At 32.7% G+C, this 22,737-nt stretch overlaps 1 protein-coding gene across 3 annotated transcripts in view; it reads right to left on the bottom strand.

Moving 5' to 3' along the window:
- TECRL (trans-2,3-enoyl-CoA reductase like) overlaps nt 1–22,737 on the bottom strand; it is a 122,576-nt gene that overhangs the window by 62,203 nt on the left and 37,636 nt on the right. For 2 of the 3 annotated variants that reach the window (XM_045056287.1, XR_006597037.1), the window contains exons 3-4: nt 5,712–5,756; nt 367–470 (exon numbers count right to left, since the gene is read on the bottom strand). In XM_045056287.1, the coding sequence (XP_044912222.1) occupies nt 367–470; nt 5,712–5,756 (149 nt within the window). The remainder of the gene's footprint in view (nt 1–366; nt 471–5,711; nt 5,757–22,737) is intronic. The other variant, XM_045056288.1, reaches the window with a different exon arrangement.

The raw sequence follows: 22,737 nt of genomic DNA, 5'->3' as shown, positions 1-22,737 counted from the left end.
GCCTTAGAATATTTTTATTGAATATCCTATCTCCTCTCTTTCCAATATCAAAAGTCTTCATATCCCCAGGTTCCTAGAAGGAAGAGCCAAAGAAACACCATTTAACTAACAGCATAGAGGAAGCAGAAATAGGACCATCAGTCCTAGGGTAGATTGACACTTAAAAAAACGATTTGCCCTCGTTATTCCAATCGAGTATTTCCATTGCTCTAATTCTTGTGTAAAATTTTGGCCACTAATCTTAGTAAGCATGGAAAACTTAATATACTATTCAGTATAGTATTTAGTTTCATTATGAATTTATTTAATAACAATTGTCCTATCAAAATGTGGGACATGCATATTGTATTTTAAACTGATACTTACTGTAGTCCAACTGACCTGTTGACCTAGGTCTGTAAAATAGAGAGTGACAATGGAGGAAGTTGCAATGCTTTGAATGGTTATGTAGTCCTTCAAAAAGGGCCCACCTTAAATAATAAGGAAATAGTAATTTAATACAATTTCAAGGTATAGTCATTTAAAAAAACACATTTTTAATGTGAAACATGTAAAAGCAAAGGATAAATTATACATAGAAATTTCAATGTATTATGAATATATAAAGTAAAATAAAATGTGAACAAACCCATTTTATAAGTGATACCAGCTATTTTTCAAATGTACAGTGGTTTCCCACCTCTACCTAAACAAAGTTCAGACCACCATCCGCTACTATCCTGTTGTGTTCTGAGAAAATGTAATATTAGATAATATCATAATCAAACCTAATACAAGGTATTTTTATAGTATAATTTAGGGTGTCAGTAGATATAGATGTCAACTGTTCTCTAAATGCTTTTATTATATGATAAAATAGTTACGGTGAATACATTTTAGTGGTCATTGCAAAGCACTAGTGGATTGACATGATATGTTTTAGAAGATCTCTATGGATGCTGTGTGGAAACCGGGAGGAAGGGGAAGCAAGATTACTTAGGAGGAATTCAAATTCATCAAGCAGGGGACTTTTTTTTTTTTTATCTTTATTTTTGAGAGAGAGAGAGAGAGAGAGAGAGAGAGAGAGAGAGAGAATGAGTGGGGGAGGGGCAGAGAGAGAGGGAGACACAGAATCTGAAGCAGGCTCCAGGCTCTGAGCTGTCAACACAGAATCCAATGCGGAGCTTGAACCCATGAACTGCAAGATCATGACCTGAGCCAAAGTCGGATGCTTAATTGACTGAGCCACCCAGGTGCCCCATGCAGGGGGCTTTTTGGATTAAGATGGCACTGATAGAAATGTTAAAAATGCATCAATTTTAGATCTGTTTTGAACATAGAGCAGGTTCAACTTGAGAGGAGAGTATATCAGTGAAATAAAGACAGCTCTTAGATTTTGGCCTGAGCATTTAGGTGCATTATAATTTGGGGGTGGAAATTAAGATTTAAGTTAGGGCATGTTAAGTGTGTGATATTTATTAGACATTCAAGTAGGAGCTGTCAAATAGGCAGTTGGGTAAGTATGTCTGTAGATATTTGAAAGTCATTAACATTTAAAGCCACGCTGCTTGATGAGATTATTTATGTATTCAGTTTGGAAAAAGAATGGAAACTAAGACAGGTTTCTAGCACTCCAGGCTTTCAAAGTAATAAGAGAAACATACAGCAAAGATTACTTGGAGTTTCTCATGAAATAGGAGGAAAATAAACAGAACCGATGTCTTAGAAGACATGTAAAGGAAATGTTCCCTTCTTAATAATAAACACTAGATAAGTCTGGCATGTGTGTACTAAAAGATATATACAAAGATATTCTTATTAGAATTATTTATAATTGCAAAACAATTGTAAAGACTTAAATGTTCATAAAAAGATAATGGTAAATATAATTTATTTTATTCAAAGATGTACTATACAGAAAATACAGTAGAGCTAGACTAATCTCATAAGTATAATGCAATTATTATTGCCATTGTTGTTGTTTTGTTTATATTATTCTTTATGCTAATCTATTTGTGATTTATATTATCCTCAGTCATGGAAAAGTGTTATTTCATTCTCTTTTTTGCAAGACACATTGAATGTTATTTTATGACTATTTTAGATTATTTTCAGAATCCAATACATTGATTTGTAATTACAGGTATCTTAAAGTAAGATAAAATATATAATTGATATATACTAATTTTGAATATTGTATTTGATAAATCCAATATGAATACAATAGGCTATCATTCCCTTGATCAGGTTATGTTATGTGGCTTCATAAGAGAGATTATTCAAGTGAGTCTGAGTTAATCATGTATTATTTAAATCTGCATGAATAGATAACAGAAAGGAATTTAGGTTCAAAGTACTAGAGTACTAGGAATAAAGTACTAGAAAGATTTCTGGAATGAAGATGGAGAGGGCCATATAGCAAGAATGCAAATAGTCTCTAGGAACTGAAATGGCCTATAGGATGTGACAACTAGCCAGGAAATAGGAACCTCTGTCATAAAACCACAAAACAACGTGAATTCTTCAAACAAGAATGAAGATGGAAATAGAATTTTCTAGAAGTCTTGAGATGAGAATTCAGTTCAACCAATACCTTGATCAGCTTTGTGATATTCTGAGCAGAGAAGCCAGCCATACTGTATCTTCAAGCTAATAAATGAGTGTTAATTTTAATTTGTTACACAGCAGTAAGAATTTAATGCGACATAGATCAAGGTAAAGACTGATATAAAAATGGTCAATAATATCTTGACAATCATGTATGACAACAAGAAATGTTAATTGGAACAAAAGAATATGATAGCCTTGTAACACCAAAAAAAATGCTGAAAACATCTTTACAACATACATCTATGTATTGTCACCTTTGAGGAGGGGATTCATTTCTACTCCTGTATCACTTGATGACTTCAAGGAACAAAGCATTGGCATATTTTTTTATTATTTTTATTTTTTATTGGCATATTTTTAAAATGTTGTCCCATCAATATGACATTTGAATGGAAGGAATCGAGAAAATCCAGGAATATCATTAATAATGCCACTCAGACTCAGTAATCCAGGAACTTTGCCCCTGGCCTTCTATGTCTATGTATGTTTTCCAAAGGGAGAGGAATATGTAGGGCCAAGAAAATATGCCTAAAACAGGAGCTGATGCTGTCTGTATCATGCTTCAGCATATATCATGCTTCAGCCACTTAAGGCCCCTGAATTTCCTGCCCAAATTAATTTAAACAAATCATCTTTCTTGGGCATTTCTTCCTAAAGTGGACCAGAATCTAGGGTATGTACCTAGGGGTTTTTCAAAGCTGTTGTATAAAGGGTGTAGATGATTGGAGCCAGCAATGGGAAGGACAGGGCTAACTCTTCACCTCTCTATTGTAGAAATCCAATAATTTTAAGACTTGGAAATTTAACTCTGTGCTTCTAGAACATTATTAAGTATATTAATCAAGGTAGGAAGAGACAACACATTTTAGTTACCAATTTGTATGACAGATTTATTACAGAAATCAGAGTTCTTTACCATTTCCATATCTGCACTATTTGCAATATGAGTTTTAGTATCTCTTATTAAGACTTGGTGTCCATTTCCCCACTTCCTTGAATATAGGTTAGCCTAGTCACTCACTTTAGCTAACAGAATGTAGGGCAAAGATCATGTGACACTTCCAAGCCTGGGCCTAGACAGTCCTTGAGTTCTTGTATTCATTTGTTTGTACCCCTGATTGCACCATGAGAACAAGCTCACGATATTCCACTGAAGCCTGAGAAACCACATAGAGTAGAGAGGATTTGATTGGCTGAAGTTATGACCAACCTAGACCAGCCAGTCACCAAGAACCTACCAGCTGACAGCAGCTGATTGAGTGAACCTACACAAGTAAGGCCAAGTCCAGCTCAGCTCAGCACAATCCCCAAGCTAAATAAATATTTGCTCTTTTGCCCACAAAAAGCAATGTTTATTATTTTGTTTAGTTTTTGTGGTGTCTTTTGTGTGATTAAACTGTAAAAGACTAAATTTACATGATGTCATTGCTCACAGTACAAGTATTCTGACAAATATATTCTAGCAGGAAATATAGGTAAATATTGAGGACCTGCTTTGTTTCAGTGTTAAGTTTTATTTCCTTAATATTAACAGCTATATCATCAATCAGCTATAACTGATTGATAAAGCATCTACCATATGCCAACCATTATAGTGCTTTATAAACAGAATCTTATTCAACACTTATAAAACAAAAACCAAACCATGAGTTTGGTTTTTATTAGCTCCCCTTTACAAAAGAAAAGATCCTATAGATAGTTAAGTAAAAGGTTTAAAATTCTGCATTACTTCAAACAACTTCTTTCTACCATATATTGCTTAGCCTGCTAAATTAATTGACTCTTTTTTTTTTCAAATATGACATCATACTTTTATTCAAGGACACTTAATGGCTATATTTCATTTAGATTATACCCTGTAAATGTATGTGAGGAGAAATCAAGTAAATACATGTGAGGAGAAAGTAAAAAGTCACATTCACCAGGAAGGTTGAACTAACAGAAATTCCAATTCCTTATAGTGTTCTTCAAACTGAGTTATATTTTACATTGATGCCTGTGGCATTCTAGAGTCATCATTATATACTAGTCAAGTTCAGAAAACAATATCACTATATAATTTTATATTACTTGGCATCTATGTGTTGAACTACATTTATATGCTCGGCATATATTAGGCTCTGCAGAGGCAAAAATAAACAAGATAATGAGTCTTCTCTTTTAGGCTCTAGGAATTTGTCTTGGACATTTGAGCTTGGAAGAATTTGGGACCATCAGGAAAGTGTGACTTCCAAGAATACCATGTATTCCTATGTTTTCAGCATAGAGGTTTCAAAGAAAGGTGTAATGTCTAAGAAACAATGAAAGCAAACACGACAGCTTAGATCCAAAGAAATCATCATTTGTCCTTGAGTAATGGTAATATGAGAGAAAAGATGGCCTGAATATTAGCAAAAGTACAAGGAAGAAAAAAAGGAGGCTGTTCATTACAGTGTAAAATAATTATAGATTGAAATTCCTTAAGAGATGTGTATTATAGATTTACTATAATTGACTTCAAGTAAGTATTTTCTAAAACTTATAACAGCTCTTATTGAACAAGTCCAAATTTAAGATCAAGTTGATGTAATGTTAATTACAATGATTCTTAAGAGAGCTAACTTTTAAGTGTATCCATTTATAAATTTTCTGAATGGAAAATAGGATTTGACAGTTTGAGAAACTTGAGGCTTAATACTGGATATAATATTTTCCCTAAAATTAATTCATTTCTGCTCCTCATTACCTCCTTCATTTTGCTTTAAGTAGAAAATAAGAGAAATAAAGAAAAAGAAAAAAAAAGAAAGAAAAAGAAATTGCTGACCAGTATCCCTGAGAACCTATTAGGAGGTAGTAGGATGAGAGAAAAAAAGCAGTAAAACTTCTAGAGATAGAAAGATGTTAGTTCAGATCCTGCATCCAATGCATGTTGACAGTGAATATGTGAAAATTATCTTCTTGAGACTAAAATTCCTCATCCATAAAAATGGAGCACTAGCTTTCGGGAGAATCAATTGATATAATTGATTTACGGCACTTATTACAATGCCTGTCATTTAGTAAGTGATAAATAAATATTAGCTATCGATGAGAGAAAAGGGATTCTAAATTAAATAAATAGATCAATGAAATTTGCTTCTTACCTCGTTCTAGCTGCAGGCCAACTCTAGAAGGGTACCACTTCGGACCTGTTCAATGAAAAATAATAGCATTTAGTTGTCAACACAAGTGTCAACACAGTTTAAAATCCAATAGTTTCTTTGGATAAATACTTAGAGTGCAATCGCTGGGTCATAGGGTAGTTCTATTTTTAACTTTTTTGAGGAAACTTCATATTGTTCTCCAGAGTGGCTGCATCAGTTTGCATTCCCACCAACAGTGCAAGGAGGGTTCCCATTTCTCCACATCTTCAGCAACACCTGTTGTTTCTTGTGTTGTTAATTTTAGCCATTCTGAGTGGTGTGAAGTGATATCTCATTGTGGTTTTGATTTGCATTTCTCTGATGATGAGTGATGTTGAGCATCTTTTCAAATGTCTGTTAGCCATCTCGATGTCTTCTTTGGAAAAATGTCTATTCATGTCTTCTGACCATTTTTCATTTGGATTATTCATCTTTGGGTGTTGAGTTTGATAAGTAGTTTACATATTTTGAATACAAATCCTTTATCAGATATGTTATTTGCAAATATCTTCTCCTATTCCACTGGTCTCCTTTTAGTTTTGTTGATTGTTTCCTTCCCTGTGCAATTTTTTATCTTGATGAAGTCCCAGTAGTTCATTATTGCTTTTGTTTCTTTTGACTCAGGAGACATATCCAGAAAGAAGTTGCTACAGCTAATGTCAAAGAGGTTACTGCCCGTGTTCTTCTCGGATTTTCATGGTTTCAGGTATCACATTTACATCTTTAACTCTATGATCCAGCAATTGCATCACTAGGTATTTACCCAAAGTATACAAGAGTACTAATTCAAAGGGATACATGGATATGTTATATATAACAGCATTGTCTACTATAGTCAGATTATGGAAACAGCCCAAGTGTCCATCAACTGATGAATGGGTAAAGAAGAAGTAGTATATACATACAATGGAATATTACTCAACCATAAAAAGAATGAAATATTTCCATTTGCAGCAATGTGGATGGAGCTAAAGAGTATCATGCTAAGTAAAATAAGTCAGTCAGAGAAAGGCAAATACCATATAACTTCACTCCTATGTAGAATTTAACAAACAAAACAATCATAAGCTAAAATAAAGGAAGGCAAAGCAAGCAACAGACTTGTTAACTATAAATAACAAACTGATGGTTGCCAGGGAGGAGGGGGGGGTAGAGTGATGAGTTAAATAGATGATGAGGATTAAGGAGTGTACTTGTAGTGATGAGTACCAGCTGTTGTATGGAAGTGTTGAATCACTAAATTGTACATGTCAATCTAATATTACACCGTATGCTAACTAAATGGAATTTAAATGGAGTTTTTAAAAATGAATAATGCAACTAAAAATGGGCAGAAGACATGAATAGGCATCACCCCCTCCCCCAATAAATCTAATAGTTTCTATTGAACAGCAGATTCAATCTTAGGAAGTGCATAAAGAAGTTATCCAGTGTCATAAATGGAGATAGTAGTTACTCTTGCAGTGTGATGATGAGCAGTAGTGGATAGTTCTGGAAGAAAGCATGATGTGAGCCTTATGGGTGATAATTTTCTGTTTTTCAATTTAAGAACTGGCTACATAGATGTGTTCAATTTGTCGACCTGTACCAAGGTATATGACATAGAATTTATGCACTTTTAAGTGAGTTATTCTTCAACAAAATGCTTCAGCATCTTCATTTGACACTAAAGAACTTTGATCTCATTAATTTTTTAACATTTTTTTTTAACATTTATTCATTTTTGAGAGTGAGAGAGACAGAGCATGAGCAGGGGATGGGCAGAGAGAGAGAGGGAGACATAGAATCCGAAGCAGGCTCTGAGTTGTCAACACAGGGCCTGACGTGGGGCTCGAACTCACGGACTGCAAGATCATGACCTGAGATAAAGTTGGACGCTTAACCAACTGAGCCACCCAGGAACCCCAAATTAAATTTTTAAAAAAATATTGGCACCTGAAAGTGGGTTATTTTCTTTATCAAGAGTAAAGCACACAATTGGAATAATATGTATTATTGACTTTTAATAATTATGGGCCTATTGATCATAACAGAACATCACTTTAATTTAGTATCTTCTCCTACTACTGTTAGGAATAAATACAGTTTACTAAAGAATTCTACCTGGATAAGGAAATCAAAACATACTTACTATACACAGCCACAATGGAAAAATTGGCTCATAATTACCAGAATATAATTATTTTCTCTTAAAATGAATTCTGTTATTATTTTAAAGTTTGTATTGAAAATTTAATTCTTAACTTTAATATCCAATGTTAAGCAAATTAACTTGATTTGTAATAAATTAACAGAAGAATATTGACAAAGGAACATTCCACATTGCTCTTTACATTAAAGGTGGCACCTTTACATTAAAGGTGGCAGTAAGAGTGATGATAATGTAACATAACTAGACTATTGCAATAAATTCTATCTAAATTTACTGTAAAAGACAATTTATACATGTACATTATCTTGGACAAATAATTCATACGTCAAAAATTATAATCACAAGTTTAAAATTATTTAGGATTATATTTAAACCAAACTTAGTAATAGCATAACAAATAAGCAGGCCCAAAATTTAACTTTGGCATTTGATTTTTTTAAATTAGAAAGTATGCAGATAAAGACACTTTCTTTTTTTTTTTTTGTATTTACTAATACAATTATTATTTATATAGGCACTTGTTCTGGAATGTGTATTAACATTATTTGCTGAAAAATCTTTTAAAATATTTACTTTTATTACTGTTAGTGAAAATCGGCTGTCAAAGAAGATATGATGCAAATGCATACAGCAGAGGCTTCTATAAGTTTAAATGAGTTTCCAATATGGGTATTGGAGAAAATACAAAGCTAATGGGAATCCAATTATATTGAACATTAGTCATTGAGCACCTATGATGGGTGAACATAAGCTGTCAATTCCTGTCCATTTTAATAATATTTACATGAAACACTGCTTTCGATAGTTATTTCATGATGCCTCCTATAGTGGAAATGCAAAATTATCATTTGAAGCCCATAGATATGTCTATGATCTAGATGAGTGAATAATGGTTGAATACACAAAGATTCATCAGAGAAGTTAGAAGCTCTAAACACTTTCAGGGAAATCCATATCCTCCCAAATCTCTCAGCATGGATAAACTATAAAACTACTTATGAAATAAACTTGGCATTTATAGGTTATAACCTTTGAACATTGTGTCCTAGTGAAAAAGTTATTAACTGTCTATATAAGTCTTTAGATTAGTTTCAGTCACCTTTTCAAAGGGCAAAGCATACATTTGCTGAAATGTTCTATGCTTATTGTGGTGAGGTGGAATAGGTTCGAAGAATGGCAGAAAAAGACAGTTTATAAACATAAATTATAAAGAACATATGTTGCATAAGGATTTTTAGCATGGATGAATAGTCTAAAATATTATTTGTAATGTATTAGTACATTGAAGATAGACAACTGGCATAGAGATGAATTACAACAACATAAGAGATCTAATGCATCTGTGTGTCTAAAGTTGTCAAGATACATAACTTGATTTGCGTAACTTTTTTCGTATTTTAGCCATGACTTACAGTTCTTTCCTTGATAATTGGAAGTGTTTATATCACTAATGGATTAACATTCTAAATGAGTATATATGATTTGATATATATGTAGTTCAGTATGTAATTCAAATATACTTATTTTAATATACTTATTAAATATACTTATTGTAACAAGGTAGTGTTTTCCAAACTGCTGGTTGTGACCCATTAGTAAATTGGAAAAAAGGAATCAGTATTATTCTTAGCATTACAAAAAGAAAGAATAGAATAGAATAGAATAGAATAGAATAGAATAGAATAGAATAGAATAGAATAAGTAGAGATGGATCATCATGACACTGAATAAAATATATTGGAATAAACTCTAAATAGGTTAAGTATTACTTCATGAACTTTCATTCAATATTTTAAATTTTGTAAATACATTGTATTTTTATAAGACCAATAAGCATTTCACATTCTGATTCATAGTCAAAAAGTTTTGAAATCCAAGAATCCAGAAGATTTCAATTTCCTAAATTAATTTCTATTTGTATACAGCATTCACATAGAAAGAAAAACTAGTGATTGAATTAAATTCCATAAGATTAAACAGATTCAAAGTATTTGATTATTTTACTTCTTCAAAAATATTTTTAAATTTGCATTATTAAGAAGAACAATAATACAAATTATATAGGATATATATCACATAAAATATGTCATCAGCCATATTAACTCAAGTAATATGTGCCTGATGCCTGCCTTTGCTTTCTTGTAATGTAAGACTGTGTTAACTGCCATCATTTTTACTATGATTTAAATTCCTCTTGTTGGATGTTGTTCAACAGTATAAAAATGCTCCACTTGTATTTTTAGAGGTACAATTTTATTTTATTTTATTTTTTTAAAGATTCCTTTTTTTTTAAGTTTATTTATTTATTTTGAGAGAGAGCAAGTGAGAGCAAGCTAGGGGCAGAGGGAGAGAGGGAGAGGAGAGACTCCCAAGCAGACTTCATGCTGTCAGCCCAGAGCCCAATGTGGGACTCATACTTATGAACCTCAAGATCATGACCTGACCCAAAACCAAGAGTCAGACACTTACCTGACTGAGCCACTCAGGTGCCTCTAGAGGTACAATTTTAAAAATTGGTAATAGATAAGTGAAATGTTTGCTTCTTGACTTGCTAGTATAATCCACCCTATCTTTGTATATATGAAAATATAGAGCCAATTAATAGGTCATACAGACTAAAGCATACATCAAGTTATTAGCATGGTATAGTTTGAAAGATGTTAAAAATTATTATTGATAGTTCTTGATTACAGATGGCATTAAATATTTAACTGAATTTATATTATTGCTGAAAGAAGAGAAATTTAGAAGAAAAATGACTGGAGAATTTTTCAGAAATACTAAGTGTCCTTCATGACCTAGAACACTTATGTCCTCACTTAAGGCTAGGTAAAACCTCAGCCTTACTCCTACTCTTTTCTTGATTTCACCAGTATCACTAGGAAGAAGTTCTGAGAACAGTTTAGAATTAAGGAAATTTAATTCAAGTAATGAAACCTCCATAGTAGACCATAGAGACTTCTTGGAATGGAGAAAATGGTGATCAATTTTTGTTGTTTACATCCTGGTTTCTTTGTGGTTGGTGTTGTGAGATGGTACAAAGAATAAATAGAAGCAGAATATAATACTGAGAAGTATGCTATTCAGAGCTGGCTTTGTTCAAGAGTTTAGTGCAAGAAAGATATAGGTCTACAAGTTTCTACTTGGTTCAGTTTAATTCCTCAAGATTCCAAAATTGGATGTAGACAATAATAAGCAAATTTGACAAGCTGGTTCACTGTGACCTGCCACTAGATACACATGTGGTGATCAATGCCAATCTTGGAGATGACAGTTCCAGAGAGTTAGAAGAAAAGAAGGTTTATTTTCAAATAATTGATATACGCAAGTTATTATAAAATAGATTCTAAGTAGTCTGAAAAATAATGAAACCTGTCAACAAAACCTTTAGGTAATAAGCCTCAAGAAAATGTAGCATTATTTTTTTAAGTAATCTCTATGATCAGGGTAGCACTTGAATTCACAACGCCAAGATGAAGAGTCACATCCTGTACCAATTGAGCCAGCCAGGTGCTCTAAGACAACATAGCATAATAAATTAAAGTGAATCAACTGTTCTTTGTAGTAACCCATTTGAAAGAAAGAGTAAATTGTATGTGTATATGATTATACTATATAATACACTATGCAATATATGTATATATGTTTGTATAATTTATAGTTGTTTATATAAATAGAAGCTTATTTGACAAATATGAATAAACTTTATAGAAATCAAATTTATCAGAGGCACCTGGGTGCCTCAATTGGTTGATCATCAGACTTTTGATTTAGGCTTAGGTCATGATCTCACAATTTGTGGGATTGAGCCCTGCATAGGGTTCTGCACAGATAAGAGTGGAGCCTACTTGGGATTCTCTTTCTCCCTCTCTCTCTGCCCCTCCCCGACTTGTGCATGTGCTTTCTCTCTCTCTTTGTCTCTGTCTCTGTCTCTGTCTCTCTCTCTCAAAATAAATAAATAAACTTTAAAAAGAAAGAAATCAAATTTATCACCAACTCATTCTTGGTAATAAAAAATTATGGAATGATAGTATAGCCAATTAGACCAGGGAGAAGAGAGAATTAGTCATTTGGAATATGGACCAGAGGAAATTACTCAGAAAGTAAAAAAACATGAAAGGATTAATCAAATGTGAAAAGCAGATTAAAAGAATAAGGGCTATGGGGCACCTCAGGGGCTCAGTCGGTTAAGCATCCTACTTTGGCTCAGGTCATGATCTTGTGGTTTGTGAGTTCAAGCCCTGCATCATGCTCTGTGCTGACAGGTTGGAGCCTGGAGCCTGCTTCAGATTCTGTGTCCCCTCTCTCTCTGCCTCTCCCCCACTCACACTCTCTCTCTCTCTCCCTCAAAATAAATGAACATTAAAAAAGAAAAAAAAAAGAATAGGGGCTAAAATTGGACAATATATTAGGGATACGCAAGCATAAGCAAAAAATTTTATTAATTATAATGGTAAACTATATATTCTTTCTTATTCATCCTATTGAGGACAACTAGAAAAGTATGGCAAAATATTTTATCAAAATCTCCACAGAGTAATTAAGAAAATGAATAATTATGAAGCCAAGCTCCAGCAGGAAGGGAAGCTCAGAAAACTGAGTCCAACAACCAGAGCCACATTCCCCAAAGGATATCTGCTTGTACTAGAAGAGGTGAACAGGACTTCCCACAGACTCACAAGTTTAAGGGGACAAAAAAGCAGACTTTATGCTCAATTGAAAAGTAGAAACCCTGGTAAAAGCCCAATATTTCAATTAGTATTGTAAAATAAGGGCAAATCAGAAATAAACCAGTTCCTATAGGAAATGAAGCTGAATTTTGAATCATCTCAATCCCTGTTTGGATTCAAGTGATCTGTAATCTCCAAGGTCCAGCTCTCCTACCCAAGGAAGTAAAAAATAAATCATCTATGGAGGCAGATAATTTCATTCAGAGTCTTCTATTTTCTTTACATATTTTCATATTTTTCCGTATTTCATGTGGCAATTAAACTGACAGCAGACTTCTAAATAGCAACAACAAAAGGTATTGGACAAATAGTTTTTAAATGGAGTATCTTGTAAAGATAACATAAAATAAGGAGTATTACAGTAAGAAATCCTATACTCTATAGACCCTTTCTGTCTTTTGGTAGATAAACATCTAAAGGATCAACTTCCATAAAAATAAATAAGTACCAAGACTAAGAGATAAGATAAACTAAATAATATTCAGTACAGGAACTGACATATATATGGATAATTCTATAAAAAATATCATAATATCTATATAACTCATTTATATAAAAATATAGATAACAGCCATAATAGTGTATATGTATATGCAGAAACAAAATACTGTATAACAATAATTACAAAGTGAAAAGCATTCTTTGGACTAGAGCATTCTAAATACCTTAGATTATTTCAGAAGAATGTAGGAATATTGATCAATCTCAAATTTTGATAAAAAGATTTTTTTTAACTTTGAACAGTTTTTTAGTAAAATTTCCTATTTCTATTAAGCCAAACTTTCTCTTAATAACTTCCACATATATTAGTTGATCTGGTATCCAAAGTATACAACTTTTTCTTTTCCTGTCAGGCAAAAGATGTGCTCTGATTACAAAGTTCTCATATGTACAAAATAAAATTAAAGTACAGGACGTGTCAACCAAGTAATGGAATCCTAAATAGGAAACATGATGTCATGACAGAATGTCCTGTACACTTTGCTTACCACTTTGTTTATAATGTTTTATTATTTAGTACTGCCATAGTCTTTCCAAACAATACAATCCTATAAGCAAGCCTGAACAACAGGGCAGACACATGAATTCCGCTTCCTTTTTTATAAGAAATAAGCATCAAGTATATTATATAAATCTCTTATGTACCAAAATATTGGCTGCTGATTTAATATTGTTGGTTGAGTTGTTCTATTTGTTAGAAATGATCCATTCAGTACAGTACTTCACTAAAACTAAATGGGCCATTCTCTTCCTTGTAAGCCATTTCTTTGTAGTCTTATAAATGCCACCTACATAATTAAGTGATCACGTTAAAACAGAATCAAGGAAGCCTGTAAGATATGAAATGTGGAATAGTGTTTATATATCTGAAAAATAAAAGAACCATTTCCTATCTCACCCCAACAACGACAAAATGTTTTAACAGTAAAACCGGCACCAACCAATGCATATAATTTTGCTGACCTTGAAAAGAAAATGCATCTGCTAAAGAATTTGCTATTACAAAGTGCTCAAATAAGAAAGACAGAGTGCTATCACACTGTATAATCAGCAATCACAAAGCAAGGCTCCTTCAGGAAAACAGACATGGTTCTAAAAATGGAAAATTTAAAAGCTGCATAAAAAATATTCAGAATTATAAAATAAAAGAGAGCATGAAAGCAAGAGGCATAAAGTAACAAGCCAATTTCATAGTAAATGCAAGGCATAAAGCAAGAATAATGTGAGGCACGGAGAACACGCAGAGTATAACCAGACTGATTCGTTATCTTCACTGGCTTAAATTTATAGCCAGTTTGTTCAGCAAATTACCCACTAAACTTCTAAGAAACTACCAGCATTGATCATCATGCCTATATTCCCATTTACATTGGACACCATCAGCTGTCAAGTCTCCCACTATATCCACCAGCACAATGACACTTCTCCCAATTTTGCTTTGCACAACCACTAATCAGACCTGATTGTCCACTTCTCCATGCCTTCTACTACTCCCCCAATGTACTTTAAGGCACTCCTACTCTGTCAACAGCAAAGCCTTCTAAATGATCAATCACTCAAAAAAGTCCCTCTAACTTCTTACTTTAATAGAAAAGTTCTCTGCATATCTTTCAACTAGTATTTATTATTGACATTAAACTTATCCAATTTTGGGCATGAAAATGTATAAGGAATCCTCCTTGCTTTAAATGCTGTTTCCAAAACATTTTTCTCCATTCTCCTTGTGGATTTCATATATTCAGACTTTACTATCTAATTTTATTTCTTCTTGTTGCCATCTATGATGGACTGGTCTTTCCACTTAAAACACTCATGGAGAACACACTATCCACCATTACTTATTTATTATTGTTGGTGATTTAAATATAACTTTAAACTGAAATATTCTTTGATTCTTCAAATATTTTCCAACAATTACTATATTATTATTATTATTTCTCTCACATGTCCATTCCTCTCTAGGCTCAATCCTAGGGTCCAATAACACACTAATGAAAAATCTACTACTTTGCACTACTCTCTCTCTCTCTCACTACCTGGCAAACACTAAACCCTGAATTGTTCAATTGTTGGTGTCTAAATCGGAGTTTCTGGATGATTCCTGTACAGAGAGAATCTCCCTGTTGCTATCCAATGGAGCAGATCCCAGTATTATTTTCCAGTTACTTTTTTTCATTACCCTGTTTTTGTCTTCCTATCTAAAATTATTTATGCACTCTTAAAGATGTTTCTACCTCCATAAGAACAGACAGATGCAATCATTTTTATTACCATTGTATATGCGTTAATTAGAAGACTGCCAGGCACAGAGGAGTTTTATAGGATTTGAATAAACATATGGCCTCTTATTGAAGAAGAATTAGTAGAAGTTATATATGCATATTCAATCAAATGTGAAATTAGTTACTATATAATAAATCATTTTTCCTACATAAAAGTCAGTATTCCTTTGCTAGTTAACTGCAAAGTAGATAATCACTGTCTGGACTTAACTCTTGGTGTGAAAATCTACTGGCTATCTTATTTATCCTAGGCAAGTTAACTCTGTGAATTTTATTTTTCTCATCTGTTAAGCAAAAATATTTAAAGAAATAGAAATATAACGAAAGTATCTAATAGGGATGTTGTGAGTGTTAAATGAGATGTTTGCGAAGTACCAGAAACTATTAAAAACTACCTTAAAATGTTTTACTAACTTTAATTTTTTTTGGAGAGAGGGAGAGAGAGAGAGAGAGAGAGAGAGAGAGAGAGAAAGAGAATGTTAAGTAGTCTCCATGTCCAGCACAGAGTCTGATGCAGGTCTCAAACTCTTGACATTGAGATCATGACCTGAGCCAAAATCAAGAGTCAAACACAACTGAGCCACCCAGGCACCCCCACAATGTGTTAACTTTAATTTTAACATTTTAAATGTTTATTTTTGAGAGAGAGACAGAGAGAAAGCGTGAGCAGGAGTGGGGAAGAAAGAGGGAGACACATAGTCCGAAGCAGACTGCAGGTCCCGAGCTGTCAGCACAGAGCCCCACATGCGGCTGGAACCCACGAAACATGAGATCATGACCTGAGCCGAAGTTGGCCCCTCAAAGGACTGAGCCACCCAGGTGTCCTATGTTAACTTTAATTGTAAAAGAAAACAACATAAAACCTTGTAGTTGTTTGTACAGATAAAAGATTTTCGCTAACAAATGATATTTGCATTCTTGGAATACCTTTTCTGCAAAATCATACCCTGAAAATAACAGGTATGAAGAGTAGTTAGGACCAGAGTATTAAAACCTGTACAACTCTGTATTGTGTTTACTAAGAGATACCAATAATGATCATAATAAAAATACCAGTACAGTTGAAAAGGTGTTTAAAAAAAAAATAACGGGAAAATGAGACTTTACCTTATTTTAATAAAGTAAAAGAAAAGTTGATGGAATTGTATGTAAGAAATATTTGCAAGAGCTGAATAATAAGGTGGAAAAAGACAATAGACACTTTCAAGGCAGAGCACATGGGCAAATTGAGTCAGGTAAGAAAAAGATATTGTGATATTGTATCTATTTGCCTGTAATGTAATGTGTTCATGTTGTTTTCTGCATTAAACTGCTATTGGTGGTTGGTTCAAAATGATACTATGCTCAGAAAAAAAAAAAGGGTATGAACAGTTGTAAATTCCACATCAGGCTAGTATCATTCCTGAATTTATATAAACTGATTATTTGTCACAAATAGATACACCTAGTAAACAATCAAGTAGAAATAATCTCATAGTCAAAATGTAGTTGTTATTTAACAGGAACAATACTCAGAAAACATTCCCCACCCACCCTTCAAATTATCTATTAAATACATTTTTCTTTGCTGCCACCAAGAAACATACCCACCCACATATATATAGAGTATGAAAAAATTATGAGGGCCTTATGTGCCATGAGGAGCTTGAACTTGATGCTGGAAGTACCAGGGTAGTAGGGATAAGATACTAGAGCAGATCAATGTGTGAGGAAATATATCCAAAACTATAATTGGTATCTAGAATAAAAATTACAGAGACTTGTACTGTGATTATGAGAAGGCAATGTGCAAATTTCAGATATACTAATTGTACAGAATTGCTATTTGTTTTTAGTAACAGTCAATCATTTAATTGAAAAGAAATAGAAAGAGGGGCGCCTGGGTGGCGCAGTCGGTTAAGCGTCCGACTTCAGCCAGGTCACGATCTCGCGGTCCGTGAGTTCGAGCCCCGCTTCGGGCTCTGGGCTGATGGCTCAGAGCCTGGAGCCGGTTTCCGATTCTGTGTCTCCCTCTCTCTCTGCCCCTCCCCCGTTCGTGCTCTGTCTCTCTCTGTCCCAAAAAAAAAAAAATAAACGTTGAAAAGAAATAGAAAGAAAGCTACATTTTAACACCCAATCCAAGGATTTTAATAAATATAATATGGCTGTATGCACACATATGTGCATAGTACCACACACCTATATACATACACAAATAGTTGCTCTTATTATTGAAATATTCTGTTTATTTTAGAGTTAGGCAAGTTTACATTAACTTGCCATTTCCCAAACCCAGTAGCTTCAAATATAAACAGAACGGTTAGGATAAATACGGTTTCTCATTAACGAATTGTGGCAAATACTGAGAAGTCCAAAAACAATTTCAGCAGAGTCAGATAAACAGTTGAGAAGTTTAAAATCATCTATGTTAAGAAACCCTGGGCATTTTTACATTGCAAAATAATTCAGTATGAACTACATTCATTTTATATTGTTCCAAGAGTTAGTTCATTTCAGTCTTTACAAATTCTTGGAATATGGAAAAAACAAAAACAAAAACAAACAAAAAAAAACATTGAATGTTTCCAGATTGAATCTATTCTCTCAGTTTTACGTGTCAAAATTCTAATGAAAATGCTGAAGTGTCTGCAAAAAAATACAAGATATTAAGATGCTACACTGGCTGTTTATTATAGAGTCAAAATTCTGGGAAAGAGACAGCTTTCATTTCATTCATTTATTAGTGTTAATTTTAAAACCATGGGAGTTGCTGAAAGCACAAACAAAAGAGGGGGAAAAATGTAGAATTAAAAGAGAAGATGCTGCAGACAGAATCTAAGTAGTGACAGATTTTAAGAAACCTAACAATGATGTGAAGTCTTCAAAGAGTCTGAGAATGAGAGGTCAGAGAGAAGACAAAGAAATTAGATCTTAGAACCAAGTGGACAGAATTAGAATCAAACCAAAGGAGTCAAACAGGATGGTGTACCCAGTCAAGTGCAGCTGGGAGTTCAGGTTACACATGACCAAAGATGATCCACTGCCCTAGCAAAAGGGAAACTCTAGTGACCTTAGCAAGGTCTTTGGCAAAAGGACAAAGAAGAGTGTTCTGAAGTGAGGGCTAAGTGATGGAGAAAGGAAGAGTGATGGAATTGCTGTAAGCGGTTTGTAAGTTAGCAAATTCTGGTAAAATAATTTTTAGGCAACATTTGAAGATACAGAAAAAAAAAGACTTAAAAGAGTAAATCTAAGGATTTGGAGAGAGAATTGCCTCGTGGACCTAAAAGTCTATTATGGATTAACCTGTAAGAGAGCAGTTTAGGTAAAGTGTGGAATAGTTTTAAGCTAGGGAGAAATATGGATCAACTAGTAAAAGAGCAGTTTAGATAATGTACAACATAAACTTTAATCTAGATGATAAATCAGAAGAAAGGTAGTGTTTTAGAGACTATATTTCTCTGCGTTTCAGAAACTGTGAGTCCTAGAGCAGAACAGTGAGATATTTAAAATGGTACATGGGCAAGTGATTTGTTTAGTTTCAAATATTAAAATTCAGTTATAACTAATGTCAAAACTCATGGCATGGATAAGTGATAAGTAGCTAAAGCAGAGTGGAAGTGAAAATTCCAGGAAAAGCAAGTAGTTTTGAAAGTATCATATTGGGGGGCGCCTGGGTGGCTTGGTCGGTTAAGCGTCCGACTTTGGCTCAGGTCATGATCTCACGGTCCGTGAGTTCGAGCCCCGCGTCGGGCTCTGTGCTGACAGCTCAGAGCCTGGAGCCTGTTTCAGATTCTGTGTCTCCCTCTTTCTCTGCTCCTCCCCTGTTCATGCTCTGTCTCTCTCTGTCACAAAAATAAATAAACGTTAAAAAAAATTAAAAAAAAAAAAGAAAGTATCATATTGGATTATCATTTTAGATGTGATTTTCAATGTAATGCTGGGGCTTAAAATGAAGGGGAATCTAATAGCCAGAATTTATTAGATCTCTCAAAATAGAGAAAGGGTAGGTAAGTACAAAACAAAGAAGAATGAAGGATAATATACTAGAATGACATGAATCTTAAAATAGGTAGAGATTACATGTTAGAGAAAACTTTATGACTTAAATTTTAAAAGTATACTAGATAAATGATGTACTGTGGATTGTGACAAAGTATATGGATTTCACTTGATAAACATTGGTCAACCTCAAAATGATACTATAGAAATGTCTATCTAAAATATTTTTTGTAGATTAAATTTTTTCCTTTGAGTTTTTTAGATTATTTAGGTACCTTTTGGAAATTACAACATTAAGCTTTTAGGCTCAAAAGATACCGTAAGAGGGAATTAAGATATTCTATAGTTAAGAAAATAACTACATATATATTTTATATGTCATACACATAATCACACACACATGAGGTATATGTATATTCAAATGCACAAAATACATTTATACTACATACTACCACCCTATTATCACTTAGATGACTATTACTGAAATCTTTAATAATGTGGATTTATTCTGGGGATATTTTACTCTAACCTGTTTCAAGAAAGAACTATTATTCATTAAACTAACTGGTGGGAAGATGAGAGTGCCATGCAGGGTCAATATTGTCATATTTTCAGAATGTCATCCTCATTTATTTTCTTGTTTTTTTTCTTTTTAAACAGACATTGCATTTAATTCCAGTATGTAGTATTCTTATCTATTACTTAACCCTTTGCTACTGCTAAAATGTGCACAGACTCAGGATTTAGTTTTTCCAAAAGGCATTTAATATTTTTGGCTGAAAACATTAAACATCTGACCACGGGGAAAATCAAGCTTCTAGGATGTCATAGGTATAATACTTAGCACTAAAGAATTTGATTTTAGGAGTTAGCCAATAGTAATCTTAAAGTAGCAGGAGATGCTAGAGAATCGGCCTAAAAGAAAGCAACCAATTTGTGAAAAAGACTAAAATCTCAATTCATTACTACAAAATGCTACTTTAACCTATCTACTTTTGGAGTTATTTTGTTTTTGTCTTGGTGTCTTTTTCTTCTCCTTCTTCTCCTTCTTTTTCTTCTCCTTTTTCTTCTTCTTTTTCTTCTTCTTCTTCTTCTTCTTCTTCTTCTTCTTCTTCTTCTTCTTCTTTTTCTTCTTCTTCTTCTTCCTTTTGTTTTTCTTTTTGAGAAAACAAAATACTACATGCTTTTGGCAATTTATACAGTAAACTGTAATGGTCTTTAATAAATAAATATTGACTTAAAAAAGTCATTACTGGAAAATGAAATATACACATATTTTAGAAATGTTTGGATTATAATATATACAAAACATAATCTCCTTGAATTCAAATTTATGGACCCTAAACAAAACATGAAAGAGATTATCAAGAAGTTATCTAACCAAAATTGTCAATGAAAGAATGGAGAAATCATGATACCAGATAAATTACCAAAAAACATTTTTAATGTAGAAATAATTCCCTAGTATTTAGATATTGTTTTGTAAAACACTGAATAAAATAATAAAAATAAATCAGAAAGAGAGAAAATAGCTATATAATTTCAATAATCGTGATATGTGATCAGAAATTAAAATCATAAACATGAAATATAATTAAAATGGTGAGAATTCTTCACTCCATCCCCTCTACCAAGATAAATTACAGATATTAAAAAAATTATGTGAAAAATAAAACTATAACTTACACGTATTTGAATAAAACATAAATCAATATTTCCAAAGATTAGAGGATAAAATGATACTCAAATAGGTCACAAAACAGAAAACATAAAATAAAAAAATTGATTAATTTGGATCTATAAAAACTATAACTTACAAGTATTTGAATAAAACATAAATCAATATTTCCAAAGATTAGAGGATAAAATGATACTCAAATAGGTCACAAAACAGAAAACATAAAATAAAAAAATTGATTAATTTGGATCTATAAAATTGATTTTTCTTCCAAAAATGGGGAAAAGTGTTTGTTACCTATATACTAATTCATAAAGATTTTATATATTATTAAGACAGCAAAAATATCCAAGTAGTCAAAGATATGGGTGAACACTATGAACAGGCAATTTCCAGAAAAAAATACATAAAAATCTCAAAGGAGAGTATGAAAAAATTAATTCACTAATGATTCAACAAATGAAATCTAATGCTAAATTATTTTTTTCCATACATCAATTATCAAAACTTATTAACTTGTTAATATACAGCACTAATAAGGAAGGGGAAGAAAAACTCTGAAGTACTCTTTTAAGTCTACAAATTAGGAGAGAAAATTTGGCAATACATACATGTTAAGATTTGAAGTGAGGTTATCCTCTATAACAACATTTTTTCCCCGGCTATTATTCTTACAAATACAATTAAATAATTTTACAAATATGAATTATTCTGGTCAATAAATAACTTGATGCATGGTACATATTAAATGTCTGCTAAATATTTTTCAACATTCAACAAATAGTGATGAATAAATAAGCATAATATTTCTTTATTATAGAAGCAATTAGAATGTGTATCCAGAAAATGTGTATTACACATCCACAGAAAAGTATATCTCCAGTAATATTTATCATGTAGGTGAATATATATTTACACAAAAATACACTGAGAAAATATGTTGATAGGAAAAGCTATTAGAGACCAATGTATAAGATATGTGAAACTGGGGGGGGGGGCACCTGGGTGGCACAGTCATTTATGTGTCTGACTCTTGATTTCAGCTCAGGTCATGATCTTATGGTTGTTGAGATCAAGCCCAGAGTCGAGCTGTGTACTGACAGCATGCAGCCTGCTTGAGATTCTCTCTCCCTCTCTCCCTGCTACTGCCCTCTCTCAAGCTCCCTCTCCCTCACAAAATAAATAAATAAACTTAAAAATAAAAAAAAAATATGTGAAATTGTGTATATAGGCATAGAAAAGTATCTCTAGCCTTTAGTAAAAACATTTATATTAGGAAGCTAATGCTTTAATCTTTGTGAGATTTTGCATTTTTGGAAATTTATCTTGTATGTTTATTATTTTATTATATTAAAAAGTGAAGCTATTGTTATCTTGCTAAAATAATCTCACTTATTGAATATGATGCTTTGCCAACAAAGTACATACAAATCAAACAAAAAATAATACATGAAAATGAGAAATTGGCACATTAATATCTTTGGGATTATAAAAACATTGTGGTACATTTTAGCACATCTGAATTTAACATGGAGATTATATTTTCAAGGGATTTGTAATAGGGTCCAAGGAACTTTGAATATGACATATTTTATGAAATTTGAAAAATGAAAGATATTTTTAAACCAACTAGATAGGTGACAAAATATATAAGCACAAATAACTC

This window comes from Felis catus, chromosome B1, assembly GCF_018350175.1.
Source record: "Felis catus isolate Fca126 chromosome B1, F.catus_Fca126_mat1.0, whole genome shotgun sequence".
NCBI lineage: Eukaryota > Metazoa > Chordata > Mammalia > Carnivora > Felidae > Felis > Felis catus.
Note: the sequence above shows the minus strand (reverse complement) of the source record. Positions and strands in the feature narration are given on the sequence as shown.